The 14,783-nt window shown below is 31.4% G+C and overlaps 2 protein-coding genes across 2 annotated transcripts in view; both read right to left on the bottom strand.

Annotated features, from left to right (window-relative positions):
- Nucleotides 1-432, bottom strand: part of LOC106309292 — a 1,183-nt gene extending 751 nt beyond the window's left edge. Inside the window, exon 1 of the mRNA XM_013746335.1 lies at nucleotides 19-432. Within this exon, the coding sequence (XP_013601789.1) occupies nucleotides 19-432 (414 nt within the window). The remainder of the gene's footprint in view (nucleotides 1-18) is intronic.
- A 2,631-nt stretch (nucleotides 433-3,063) lies between these two features.
- On the bottom strand, nucleotides 3,064-5,315 carry LOC106311057. The gene is made up of 5 exons (XM_013748288.1): nucleotides 4,986-5,315; nucleotides 4,097-4,204; nucleotides 3,794-3,834; nucleotides 3,594-3,669; nucleotides 3,064-3,285 (listed from the first exon to the last, which is right to left on the bottom strand). Exons 1-5 carry the CDS (start codon nucleotides 5,205-5,207, stop codon nucleotides 3,181-3,183), a joined length of 552 nt encoding a protein of 183 aa, XP_013603742.1. The 5' UTR covers nucleotides 5,208-5,315; the 3' UTR covers nucleotides 3,064-3,180.
- Nucleotides 5,316-14,783: the final 9,468 nt, after the last annotated feature.

Genomic DNA, 14,783 nt, shown 5'->3' with positions numbered 1-14,783 from the left:
GACTTTTTGACCTAAGACTTTTTCATAATCACTCAGGATCTGGAGCAGGGAGAGACAGCATTTCGCAGATGAGTTGCAAAACATCATAGTGTCATCGGCAAACATCAGATGGTTAACGCGGGGACTGCCTCTAGCAACTTGAATCTCTCTCATCGACCCTTCCAGCTTTGCTTTCCAACACAAGCCTGAGAGGACTTCCCCACAAAGGATAAACAAGTATGGCGAGATCGGGTCTCCATGCCTAATGCCACAGTGAGGTCTTACAGCTCCATAGACTGAGTCATTTATGAGATAGGAGTAAGACACTGATGTGATACACTGCAAAATCCAGTTAATCCACTTGTCATGAAAACCTAATCGTTTCATCACTAGAGCTAGGAAGTCCCACTCTACTCTATCATAGGCTTTAGACATATCCATCTTGACTGCCATAGCACACTGTTTTTGAGCTTGAGAAGTCTTGAGAAATTGTAGAACCTCGTGTGTGATTAAAACATTATGTTATTGCGCGTCCAGGAATGAAGGCCGATTGGTTTTCCGAGATAATAGAGAAAAGGATGGGTTTCAGGCGCAAGGAGAGAAGCTTTGAGATGATCTTATAGTACACGTTGCACAGAGCTATAAGTTTGTATTCATCCAATTTTTTGGCAGTTAGAGTCTTGGGAATTAACCTCACATGAGTTTCATTCAATGTAGGTGACATTATTCCCGTGGAGAAGAAGCCTTCGATTTCCTTGATAATAGAAGGGCCAATTGTCTCCCAGTTTGAGTGAAAGAAGCTCGTGGAGAAACCATCGGGACCTGGAGCCTTGTCTGCATGGATTGCCAAGAGTGCCTCCTTTATCTCTGTTGGTGATGGATCTCTGGTGAGTGTCTCATTCCATTCCTGAGTTACACATGGTTTGAGGGCTTGAAAAACCGTTGAGTTGTTTTCCTCTCTTTGGTTTGCAATGAAGAGTTTGTCATAGTAGGAACAAACTAGTGCTGAGATTTGGTCTTCCTCGAAGAAAGGTATGCCATCATCATTTTCCAGAGTTGTTAGCCTATTTCTTGCTTTTCGGGTTTTTGTTACTGCATGAAAGTAACCAGAATTTGAGTCCCCAAGGGTCAGCCATAGTAACCTGCTCATCTGCTTCCACTATGCTTCTTCCGACATATATGCTTTGAGTAGTAGATTATTAATCTCTTGGATCATGTCTTCATTAGGATCGTCTCTAGCCATTTGATCATCCAACTCCATTCGCAGGTCCTCAATAATCTTTTTACTGTTTTCTTGGAACAGATTACACCATTTACAGATGGCTCTACGGCATAGAGCTAGTCTTGCCTACACACCAAGATAGTCGCAGTTAAACCAGATTTCAGCAACCAGGTCTTTAATCTCTTTGTGATCTTTTAAACGCCTATCGTATCGAAATAAATTGTGACTTTTCTTCCTTGTAGTATCCAGATAAGAGATGATAGGACGATGGTCAGATCCCTCATACTTAAGATACTGGCGACGGCAGGAGGGGAAGAGCTCAGTCCACTCTGGGTTGCTCATAGATCTATCCAGACGACATCTCACTAGATGCGTGCCTCTTTTGCCTCTCCAAGAGAATGGGTTACCCGAATTTTTGATGTCAAACATGTCATTTTCGGACAGGAATGTTCGGAAGACCCCAAAGGTGCCCTCTACTCTTTCCGGTCCTCCTTTTTTTCACTATTGTCCTGTAATTCGTTGAAATCTCCCGTTAGGAACCATGGTCCTTTAGGGTTTGCATGTAGATTAGACAAGGAGTTCCAGACAGCAGCTCTTTTAGTGTGATCAGGTTCTCCATAAATGAATGTAGCTAGGAAAGATTTCCCTTTGGAGGTGATTCTCGTGTCAATGTAGTTGTTGGAAGTAAATAGGATCATAAAATCAATATCTTTTTTCCAGATGAGAATCAAACCTCCACCTCCGGGGCTATTGGGAGGGGGGGGGGGGGAGAACTATGCAGTTGTGTTCATCTTTTAACCAAGGGAGTTCTTTTCTAATCATCTCTTCTGAATTTTTTGTTTCCATTAGGAAAACGATGTTAGGAGACTTCTTCTTCCGAAGCTCCTTTAAACGCTAGACTGTTATGGGGTTCCCCAGCCCACAACAGTTCCAGCTCAGTACGACTAAGGAGTCTGGGGAGGGGGAACCCGAAAATCCGTCTTCTTCTTAGTCATGGCCGAAATTAGTTGGATAGGTAGGTTCCTTGGGGAATTTGGAGCATCAGTAGCCAAGTTTGCTGGGTCAACCGTAGTCTGATCTTTGTTGGAGCCTCTAATCTTCAATTCTTACCGCCCCCTGCTGAGTTTTTGAGTTGAGAGAGTTTTTTTCTTTGAGCTAGCTCCTCGAAGAATACTAGGCCCCACCTGTGGTGATCTTGCTTTATTGTTTCTAACTGTTCTCCTCCTAACTTTGTTTTGGCCCTCGTTAATGGTTACTTCCTCATGTGCCTCAGGGTTAGATTGATTCTGGTTTTGCTTTAGACCAAAATAAATTATAACCTTTAAGATCTAAGATACACAAATTCTTATAAGAAGAATGGCAATGAAGTGAATGTTAATGAAAATGGATGCGATATATATTGGGTATGATTGACTATTGCTGTAATTGCTCTCCACAGCCACAATTATACCCACAACTCTAAATCTACACCAATCTTGATTTATATTTTTTATAAGCTCACAGCCTTTTTTTTTAGTCCACAACATTTCTTTAAATTTATCTCTTTATAATTGCTCTGCAGAAACAAATTCTTACAACCCAAATTTAAAGACTTTTAAAAGTTAAAAATCTAGAACCAAAGCCAAAAAAGTCACAGCAATATTTCTATAGCCAAAAAATGAAATCACAGCTCTTACCAATCTCACCCATTATCCTCAGCATTTTTGTCTCTTTGTCACAACTACGTACATAGTTTAACATGTTCGCTTCTAGAGAATTTACCATGAATAGTTTATAATCTAACTTTTTATATTCCTTAAGATTTACAAAAGATTTTCATTCTTTAAACATTTTTCTACAGAAACGGTCAAACAATCCTACGAATAAAATAAGTTATACCCCCAAATCGAAACCAATCAGATGTTGCTTAGTTTTTATTTTCAGCATAATCACAATGCGAGACTTTTTCAGTTTCGTGAAGATCGAACTATTAAAAATGATCAAATTGACAATCTCAATTCCAAATCTAGCTCTTGATTGTCACTCGATCCCGAGTTTTGGTTTCCTGATCCCAACGATTTACTTCGCCTTGTAGAACTTGGATCCTATTTCAAGACAAAAGAAAAACATTCGATTAGTTCTCTTAGATGCAAATAGACTACAGTTATAACACTTCGAACAATGTTAATTAACTAGCATTTGACCATGACATAACTACGAACTGAACCATGGTTACACTAAACTAGAATAAGTCATGTGATCAGTGAAAATGAAAATGTTATATATGTGTATGTAATCTACACACCGACTGGAACCTCTTTCGAAAAAGTATATTATATACACAGCCTAATAATCATGTGATTAATGAAAATGTTATCACGTGTATATATGTGTGATGGTATAGAATAAGAACCTCGTGTAAGAAATGTCTGGTGATGTTTGGTTCCAAAGAATGTTGGCTCTCTAAGATGCCGTAGCTTGGATTCCAACTGTTTTTTGAACAAAATAAAAATAAAACGTCGTTAATTTTTATGACCAAAGAAATATCTAACAGAAATACACATACATTTTCCCAAGCCTAAAAAGCACAGTTGAAAGTGATTTTATATGTACCTCATGGTTGCTCTTTCGTACTGATCTCTATGTACACCCATCTGCCAATAACAGAAAACAACAATTAATATGTGATTCATTTTGTTGTTTAATGATTTCTTGAAAAGAGTTTTCTTATAGATGGAAACATGATTGATCCAATCTTGTAGAAGATTTAATATGTTAATTTAAAATAGAAAGTAAATATTAACCAGATCAACTTAGAATAGGAATTCAAATAATATTCTCCTTTATAAACACACGCACACACACAATATCATGTATAAATCGCACACAAATTGAGCATTAAAGGTAAATACATACCATCATATCTGGATAGAAGCCATAAGGAGTCGATGATGGTGATGCATATGTAAAGGATGGTGATGATGATGGTATGGATGAATATTCTCCTTGCATCCTCACATTCTCCTGTACATTTACATTCACATATGACGGTCTAATTAATATACAAATCATACTCATGAAAGAAATCGAATTAGATGGACAAATGATACAAAACTGTAACAATTTCATCTATAACATGTGATTTTCTTTAAGAATACTTTAAGAAGAGAGTAGTGCCCTCGAGAATTCAAGAACCTAGAATAATTTGTTTTTGTAACTGGCTTTAAGAACCTAGTATAATGACATATGAAATCTATTGTAATCTAGATTTTCTACTTACCGATCTTCAATAGTAGATGCATAGGGGAGTTTCTTTCTAGTTAAATCCAAAGGAGAAAACTGATTTACGGTCATAATTTCTACTATATTTACGTATAAATATAATCGATATAGTAAAATTGATAGATAAAAGATTTCTGACCTTATCGAACATGATTTTGGGGACAAGAAAAGGAAAGATATATACGTTTTGTAATCTTTTGTGTTAATTATTGTTAGAACTTAAAATATTTCGGTGAAATCCTTAATACATACGTCAAGAAAAAAAAATAAAACCCTTTAAATTTCATACAATCATCTAAGGTTCACGGGAAAGTTTAACAAAGTTGGTCGGATTCCTAAAAGAGCTCCGATGAACAGAAAGAGATAACCTACGAACTTTTACCGATTTCTTTTTGGTCGTCTCACAGACGACCAGATTTAAATCAGGTTATGACACAGTATACACCACTATGTTACACATACATACCTCGATCAACTCTGCCGAGATTATAAAGGTATCGTATGTATGCATGTAAAATGTTACCTGAGGATACAAAGACGGATTATAATTGTTGCAACTCATCTCGCCGTGTAATCTAATTTTCTCAAGTTGCGCTACTCCGAGACCTCTTTGTGGCTGCTTTGGCTTCTCGGAACCATTCTTCTTCCCTCTTCTGGTCGCCGGAGATGAAGAAGACGATGTTGGAGACGCTGAAGACGGCGAAGATCCTCTCATGTTTGGCTTACCAAAGAAATTACTTGCCATGTTTCTTTTATCAGATTTAATTTTAATCTCCGTTCTTGATGTACACCGGAAAATCAAGAACTAGAGAGAGAAAGTCTTCTCTAGAGAGAAATTGAATTTTTTTGTTTAGTTGGCTTTGAGCTAAGGAATCAGAGAGATCTCTTTCATGGTGAATTGTTGGTCCGTTTTATAGGCCTTTCTTAATTAATTTTTATTTTAAGTTTTTATTTAAAAACATATATACGTATAATAACTAATGCATCGCTGGATCAGATTGTGTCCAGATTTCAATAGATACGCCACGCACACAAATACATTACGTTACATGTATAGATTTTATTCCCTTATTTTGATTTCCCTACTCTCTTTTATTTTATTTTCCAATTAATTAATTAACAATTATATTTATTACAATGATTGTGAAATAAAATAATATAAATGATTAGCTTAAATATTCTCAGTTATTTTTTTCTTTTGGATGACACTTCCAAACAAACTTTGATGTTGATTCGATCTAATAATCCAGCTATCTTTGTCTTGGATCTAGTTATTTTTTTTTTGCTTAAATAGTCATATTCTGTTTTAACTGAGAAACTAGATTTTGACCCGCGCTTTCAAAGCGCGGGATTGATCTTATGTTGATTAAATTGATAGTTTTTATAAATTTGTAAATTTTTATTATAAAGTGTAGCATTTATAAGAGTTATATTATAATGTTTTGCATAAATTTGTGTAAATCATTTATTTTTCGTTGTTTTTATTCAATAGATTAGAATTTTTGACGGCGTAGAGAATATTTACTTTTGCTATAAATGAAACTTTTAGTTTAAATAATTAAGTTTTATATGAATTTTTATTTTCTTGTAACATCAAAAATAGTTCTGAATGTTTAGCTATTGATCTTAAATTCATAAAAGTAGATTATCTTTTTAGTAAAAAAAAAATACATTTTAAATATATTCATTTTTTGAAATTGAAGAAATAATTTCAATAGAAACTACATTTTGGACCGTATTATAATGCACGTCATGCCACTAAAAAAAACACAATCTTTTATTTTTCGTCATTTTTACTCAATAGATTAAAATTTTCGATGGTATATAGAATATTTACTTGTGCTATAAATGATACTTTTAGTTTAAATATTTAATTTTTATATGAATTTTATTTTCTTGTACCTACAAACATAGTTGTGAATGTTTAGCTATTGATCTTAAATTCATAAAAAGTAGATTATGTATTTAGTCAAAAAATATTTCAATACAAGCTACATTCTCGACCGTATTATAATGCTGTTAATAATTCAAAAAGTCACAATCTTTTATTTTAATAAGACTCACTGTATTTTTGGAGACTATCTTTCTTTTCAATTAATCTATAAATGATGGTAAAAATTGTTAAATCCATTGTATAAACATCATTTTATAATGGAGATATTTTTTATATGCTATAAAGTTGTTAAGAAGTATGATATAACAATTTATGAACTAAGCTTAAGATTAAGATATATTAAATACTTTTCAATCGTATATAAATATAAAATATGGTTATCATTATAGAATAGCCTCTCTCTCAAAAGCAAATGAATATATTATTATGTTCGCGTAATGTTGGTTATTGCTAGTAGTTTCAGATAAACATAAAAAAAGCTTAAAATAGTTCACTGTAAACCACATAATAATGTATGTTGCTAATATTTAGGAATGAAATATGTTCATATAAAATGTACACGATTCTGTATATTCGGCGCGATCCACCGTATTTTGATCAAAAGTTGAAGATGAAATTACGGTAATCAATAAAAAGGTAAAGATGATACAAATCTTCAGTGACTTATAATACAAAAGTATATTGATTTGTTTTATGGGTTATAATATAGTTTTGTGAATAAATTAAAATAATCAAGGCTAAAATTATTTTTAATCATTGATACTAAAATAAATATAACATTATTCTAAAAATTTATGGGTTCTTCTATAATCAAATACTTTAGTTTCATTAGTTCTAAAAAATAGTCTGCCAAATCAAAAAGATTGTCTAAAGTATAGAGGTTTCATATGCACAAACTAACGTTTCATCCAAGTCAAGAACTACATGTAAACACATCTTCGGTTCTAAGACCTATGCTTCAACACTACCAATAGCTACTACAGCACATTTCTTGATTGCTCACACTCAGACTCAGCCAAAGGATACACCAAGATAGGAGCTTTCAAGGTGCCCTTAATATATTTCACAAAGAACTTTCACCTTGAAGTATAAATGGAAAAAACCAAAATAAATTATTTAGCATTAAAAAAAATCAAACTAAATGAAGATGGCTTTGACTAACCGATGAGAGGAAGAAGATTGAAAGCATGTGCCTTTAAACTTGGGAAGCGATTGTATTCCCCTTCGCTGGTGGAGGAATCTATTTCCATGGTGGTGGGAGACTCTGGCGACCTATCTAGCAATTCAGTGGCATGTTAGTATCATACCTTCATCAACACAAATAAATAGCTGGATTCCCATGACTTGTATAACCCCTATTTAACCAACCAACCTATAAAGACCAAACATTTGAAGCAAACAAACAAACCTAAATGAACTTTATAAACCGGACTTCAAATTCAAGATGATTACTATAATAGAAACAATTCTATAGGCACAGAAAGAGCAGCGAGAGAAGAGAGTTTATCGAGAATGGCAACTCTTGATTTAGTTTTTCCTTCAAAACTATAGGCGCATAAATAACACACCTTAGAACAAAACCACAATAGAAACCTCAAAACTACCGTAGATCCACATATATTTCGATAGATACCTCAACTCAAAAGAAACCTCACAAATCTTAAAGATCTCAAAATAATGAAAAATCTTCATCATTTGAAAAAGTGGCCTTCATTGTCGGGAGAGTTATCATTTTTTTTCATTTATATATGGTGCATTAACTGATTATATTTAATGTAATTAATGTATTAAAAATGAAAGTTTTACATATATACTTCACGTATATTGTTGTAGTTTAGAATTACCTTTTTTGATTTTAAGAATATTACTCAATGGCATAGCATTGTAATTCTAAGAAAAAACTAAGGGCAAAATCCTATTAAGGATTCTGCTTTAATAGTATAGATACAAATTAATTACACCTAAATAAGACTTAGTACAATATTATTGAGAAATTGTTTTTTAGAGCAAAAAAATGATAACTATGTCTTTTTAGACTAATATCTATTTTGTGTCATTTTTGTCTATAATACCCTTTAATATTTTTGAAAATAAATTTAATAAATATTTTTCCAAACAGAAAAAAATTGAAAAAATAGTAACTATTGATAAAATACCTATATGAACTTAGTGGTATTTTTTCAGTTCTAAAAATGTTTAAATCATAATTTTTAGATTTTGTTCTATATAAAGTAGAAATGCAATTCTACGAAGTGGAAAACGAAATCCATTTTTTTCATTGAATCTACAATGTTTAGAATACGTGATCTACGTAAATAATACACATTCCGCGCTTAACCTACTGATCTAAAATCTTTAGAAATCAAAATCTACACATTAATATAAATCTAAAACACGTAGAAATCGACTTCTATATATTTACTATAAATCTAAAACATGTAGAAATCAAAATCTACACATTACTATAATTCTAAAAACCTGTAGGAACCGATTTTTACAGATTAGTTGTATTATACGGATAATAAATCAGTTCCTAAAAATATCGAAACAAAATATTTGAGAATATTCACTTTCATATTTTGAAAAAATCGATTTAAAAAAAAATGTGGTAACCTTCTTCTCACGCCGTCTTCTATATTCCATTGATTGTTCACAAAATGTTCACAAAATTTCACATTATTTCTACCAAATCAGTGTGAAATTGAGTGAGTTAGGGTTTATGAACTTGAGACTTTGATTTTCTCCCCCTTTGTTCGTGAAGGAGATGAAAAATTATGGGTTTCATCCCAAAGAAATCGAGTTTAAAGAGTTGAAATCGTGTTTGGTCGATTCAAATCAAGTGGGAATCAAACCGGATACAACCGAAGAAAACCAGGAAATCGATTTGGAATACTTACCTGGGCAGAGGAACGATCAGTCTATAATTCGAGATCGGTCGATCTGTATGAAATTGCCTTTGCCGATCGAGTGAAATGGACTAGGTCGATCAGTATATGCTCCGCGTTTTTTTGTTTTCCATAATGATCAAGATCGATCGATCCGTTTGACCTTGTAATTTTGGATCGATCGATCCCGCTTGATCGAACTCATTATTTATTATATTTAAAAATTGCAATTTTAAGGGCATTATTGCAATTTTGAAAATAATTAACCTTATGGAACATAAAGTATATAAGATTAGTCTAAAGGGACATAGTTATCATTTTTGCCTAAAAAACAATTTTCCCAATATTATTTCATATTACAATTGAGGATGTAATCAGCTTTTCGTACGTATTGTCTATATTAACACTATTTAAGTTTTTTTACCCTTTTTCCTTCTGTTAATTGTATATATTCGAAAATTATCAAAGTACTACTAAGAAATAATAACAAAAAACAAAAATTTCGCTTAAATACCCGTTTATTTCAAATAGCAAAAGAAAAAACAACAGTGTCAGATTTATAGGTTTTTGGATAAAAATATTTTGTAAGTTAAGTTAAGTATAATTATTGTGGAAATATAAGGAATCATTTTTATTACATCATAAAAGATTTTATAAAATCTATATTTTCATCAGAAAATTTTATTGATATATTTAATATTTTATTCTATAATTTTTTTTATTGGAAAATAAAAGCTATTTTCTTTTTTAAGTTTCGTAAATTTTATATGAACTACATTTTTGTATGCTACTTTTCCTAAATTATTTATTCAGTAATATGAATTAAACACCCTTAGATCTTATAGCGACCAATATTAAAATCTTTAAGTTTTTAAAAACTTATTAGGTAACCAAAACAAGATTTATTGGTTAGTAGTTAGTACATATCACCCAATCCATGTTGGATTTTTTGTTCAGAGCTTACTAAAACAAATTATCGCAATATATACTCAGTTTTATTTTAACCAACAAAACAAAACTATTACAATGATTTCTAGAAAATTTAAAATATTACTCCCAGTATACATTCAATAATAGTCATCATATCCATCCTTTTCTAACGCTAGTATTTAGAGTTGCATGGTTTTTTTCCAAGGTTTGTTAATGAATTGTCCACTAAATTAAGTAATTGGAAATGAATGAATGTTAAACCTCTAGCCCAGGTCGATTAATTGACTTATCAACACTACGTTCAGTAACGATCAAAAGAAAACTAATACTGATACACCTTTTCTGGATACAACTTTTTATCGAAATAATTTTTAAACTAATACACCAGGTCGTGAATCATGTGATCCCTCGAACATGTCTTAACCTTAATTAGCTCTGCGGGAAGCATATATAGAAATGTAGCTACGAGGTGTCACTTTTGAATAGACCGCTAATTGCAGGACACGTATTAGTTCATATGCTGACGATGAGCATTTTTTTTATGTGCATGACCTCTTCTTTTTGGTAAAATATGTCCATGACCTTGAAATATATTAATTCGATAACTTCTAATGGTGAGAATAAAAACCTAAACCAAACCAGACAGAACCAACCCAATTGAACCCAAACTGACGCAAACCAAATTAAAGTATATGTCTCAACTTTTTAGTTAAAAGTTTCATCAACCCAAATGGTTAGGTTTGATTTAGTTTTAAACCAAACCGAATAAAAAACGAAGTTTTTTTTTTCAATTAGATTAACTAAATATATTTAAAATATTAAAATTTAAGATATTTAACAATATTATTATTTTTTACTTCTAAAATAATAAAAGAAACCCAACTAATAATAAAATAAAAATATATATTTTAAACACTATAATCAAAATCGAAAAACTACATATGTTTTATCATAGATTTGAAGATAATAATATAAAATTATTGGATTATCTTTTAGATTTTGATTGTGATGTTTAGCTTTACATTTAAATATAAAGAAAACAATAATATAGTGTCAAATGATGATTTGTTTTCTGTTTTATGAATTCTTTTTTTTGTAATTGAACTAGAACATAATTAAAAACCAACTTGGTTTGACTGAACAAAACAAATTAAATCGAACCAAATCGAACACAAACCAAACCAAACCAAACTAATTTTGATTTATTTTGGATAAAGTTTTCATAGACTCAAACAAATCGAACCGGACCCAAACCGAACCCAAATTTAAACTGAATTGTCCACCCCTAATAACCTCAGATTTGATTAAAGTTAAATTAATGTATGACATAAAAGATTTAATTTCCTCATGTACATCGAATATTCATTATGTGTTGATAGGTCCGGCAGAAGAATCCCAGTTAAAATGAAAGATTATGACTATCAAATTTGTTATTGTTTAGGGTTACAAAAGTATGCATATGAAAATGCGGACCATCTTATCCGAATGGTTAGTTTACAACTTAGAAGAATATGTACGTATGTTTAAAAGTTGATGTACATGCTTATATACGTACATATATGCATAAGTTTAAATAATTTATGATCCGAATGATTGAAATAACTTAGAGACAGGGAAGTGTATCAAAACAGCGGATCATGTTGAGATTAGAAGTGATTTGATGAGTAATTAAGAGAGCATAACACCAAAAAAGACAGAGCATAGTGGAGAGGGTATTTGTTAAGATAATATCTAATGTAGATTGTGTGCACATGCATTTCCCCTGCTACGTACATTATTATATCACACTCGATCTGTCTAGTTCTTCTCTATCTTTTCTCGTCTATGATTTAATATTACTCAAATTATTGATTTGTTAAGGATTTTATTTAAAATCATTTTTATCGAATCAAATCCCTTTGATCCTGCTACTTACCTCGACAGCCAATCAGACCTAAAATTCCTTTCTCTATGTTATTTTATTAAAGTGTTAATTATGTTGTTCATAGTTTATTTTTTTATCTGCGAGCGTAAAATTTTAGCTGTATCGAGTGTCAGTTACATTAGGATTTTATTCACGTTATGCTGAGAAGTTTTCGAATTATGTAAAAATTAATTCATTTTTTTCTCAAACTAATATTCGGTGTAAAAAGTATGTAAAGCGTTTAACAAAAAAATATGCTGGCGTTCATCTTTTGTTAGATCATACTTTTTGAACAACATTAAATTTGAACAGTTTTAAAAATAAAACGAATTGATCTGATATGTAGCATCAAAATCGAGTAGTTTTGTGTTCTTTGAATTGAGGTTTATATCAAAAGGAACAGTGTCTATAAAACTAAGATATAAGAGCATCTTTAACGCTAAACCGTTTGACGGTTTCTTAGTTTTAATTTTTTTTTTTTGGTTTAAAAAAAAAGAAATTAAAAAGCGAACCAATCGCGGACCGCCACGTACCGGTGGGGCCCGCAAACAATGCAAAAACCAAACCAAGATCGGTCCTTATTTCATTACTTTTGTGATCGGTTTTTATGGTTTTTGTGGGACTTCCGGATTAAGAAACCCCCTAATAACCTGGGATAAAGATGGTCTAAATATGCCAGGGTTTTGTGTTCTTTGAATTGGTGTAATTTTCTTCTCTTTTTTTTTTTGAAAAATTGATGTAATTTTCTTCTAAGAACATTTTGGTCAATGTTTATATTATCAAGAAGGTGATTATTTATTTATTATTCTTTTTAACTTGCCCTGTTCATCTTTTTGTTGGCATCATTTAGTAAGCGATTATTTTGTATATATGTAATAGTGTATACTTGTCCAATATGAGAGATTGAGATCAAATGAACCAATTAGTGAGCAACCTGAACAAATTGAGAGTAATCAAGGTTCTTTAAGTAGGAGATAGTAGAGCTTGATGGGGCTGAAAATGGGAGAACCAAATGCTAAGAATGATGTTCTCTGTGCAGTTACAAAAAATGGTTTTGTCTGTTTGAGTGATAAGAGCTCGATCTATGCTTGTGAAATTGTTATGGATAGTAATAGTATGTTGAGTTTTTTAATAGCCAATAAGAGCTTGATGATCAACAAGAAGGCTATCAAATTCCACGGGAGGGGACAGAAAACTTTTTAGTGTAACAAATATTCTCTTGGTTTTGAACCCTAGCCGCAAAAACAATTGTGAGGACTGAGGAGGGAGCGGAATATCCCATTGAATGAGTGGATCTTTTGTAACTAACCTATCACGTGTAATGATCCAAAACACAAATGCATGATTAAGAATTTTCCAAAAGATACAACAAAAAAAACGCAAATATAATAGGATATGTTCTAACATAAAAATAATATGTACTACATTAATAAGTAACGTTTGGGCACTAGTCACTAGATAGCATACTTTTCTAGCACTAATTTTTAAATATGATGCAATGAAAAAAATCTAGATCGATGAAAGTTATTTTACGTGTCATTTCAGCAAATATCACGTTATTTTATGTGATGTTAATGTCATTTATAAGAGTATAATATAACATTTTATAAATAGAGCGCCAAAAAACATCCAATTTTTTTTATTTTTTTGAACAAATAAAACATCCAAATATTTTCACTTTTTTTTGCAATTAAGCCCTCTAGAAAATATCTGCCTAAAAGCATATACATACATCGCTTAGATATTCAAAACAATGTTTTAACTATAAAATATATTATTTAAAAAAGTTATGCAATAATTATTATTTTAAAATAAAATTATTTATAAATTGATATCTGGATAGAAATGTTTTAAAGAATATTTCATCCGTTCCTTATTGAAAACTTAAATCTCAAGTTCTAAGTTCTCTTCTACTTTTTATATTTTTCTATTTTTTATTCTCAAACACTCTAAGAGAAAACTTCTCCATTAATGGAACTATTATAAGGAACACAAATAAGTAATCGATCATGCAATACATTTGTTCTAAAAATAATACTCCCTCCGTTTTATATTAAGTGTCGTTTTAGAGAATTTTTTCGTTACAAAATAAATGTCGTTTTCGATTTTCAATGCAAAATTTATTAATTTTATGCAAAATTTATTTTTCTATTGATTGAAATATGATTAGGTGTATAGGTAATAGTGTTTTTTTATAGGAAATATACAAAATTAATTGTTTTCTTAATCCGTGTGCCGAAATCTAAAACGAAAATTATAATGCAACAGAGCGAGTAATGAATAATAGTACATATGAAGCAGTTGGGAATAATGTATATAGGACAAGTCTGATATATACCATGGCTAAAGTGTGATGCTTATTCGTCGATTGTGACAAATGATTTTAATTGCTTGACACAGATACAAATGTAACTATCTAATTGGTATCAATCACGTAGATTAAATTATTCAATAAAAAGATTTCTGGTCGCACATGCATGGTCTCTGACTAAAATAAAAAAAAACATATGCATGGTTTAGCTTAGCAAAACTAATTGGCTGACCTGCTATATGAAGCTTAACTTAACTAGTGTATCATTTGGTTACTTAAAGGCAATGTCTTAAAAACCAGACGAAACATGCCGATCAAATTGGTCAAACCGTGACTTGTTTCTCTCTTTCTCTCTCTCTCTGGTTCTTAGTTATGATAATAACATAATTTGAGTTAAA

The sequence above is a fragment of the Brassica oleracea genome, chromosome C8 (assembly GCF_000695525.1).
Source record: "Brassica oleracea var. oleracea cultivar TO1000 chromosome C8, BOL, whole genome shotgun sequence".
NCBI classification, from domain to species: domain Eukaryota; kingdom Viridiplantae; phylum Streptophyta; class Magnoliopsida; order Brassicales; family Brassicaceae; genus Brassica; species Brassica oleracea.
Note: the sequence above shows the minus strand (reverse complement) of the source record. Positions and strands in the feature narration are given on the sequence as shown.

Excerpts from the sequence above, each read along its gene's own strand:
- LOC106311057 (XM_013748288.1), bottom strand. The coding sequence starts at position 5,207 with ATGGCAAGTAATTTCTTTGGTAAGCCAAACATGAGAGGATCTTCGCCG. Across the intron at positions 4,205-4,985 it reads ATCCGTCTTTGTATCCTCAG|GAGAATGTGAGGATGCAAGG; the intron begins GTAACATTTTAC and ends GTAAATGTACAG. Across the intron at positions 3,835-4,096 it reads GCTTCTATCCAGATATGATG|ATGGGTGTACATAGAGATCA; the intron begins GTATGTATTTAC and ends TGTTATTGGCAG.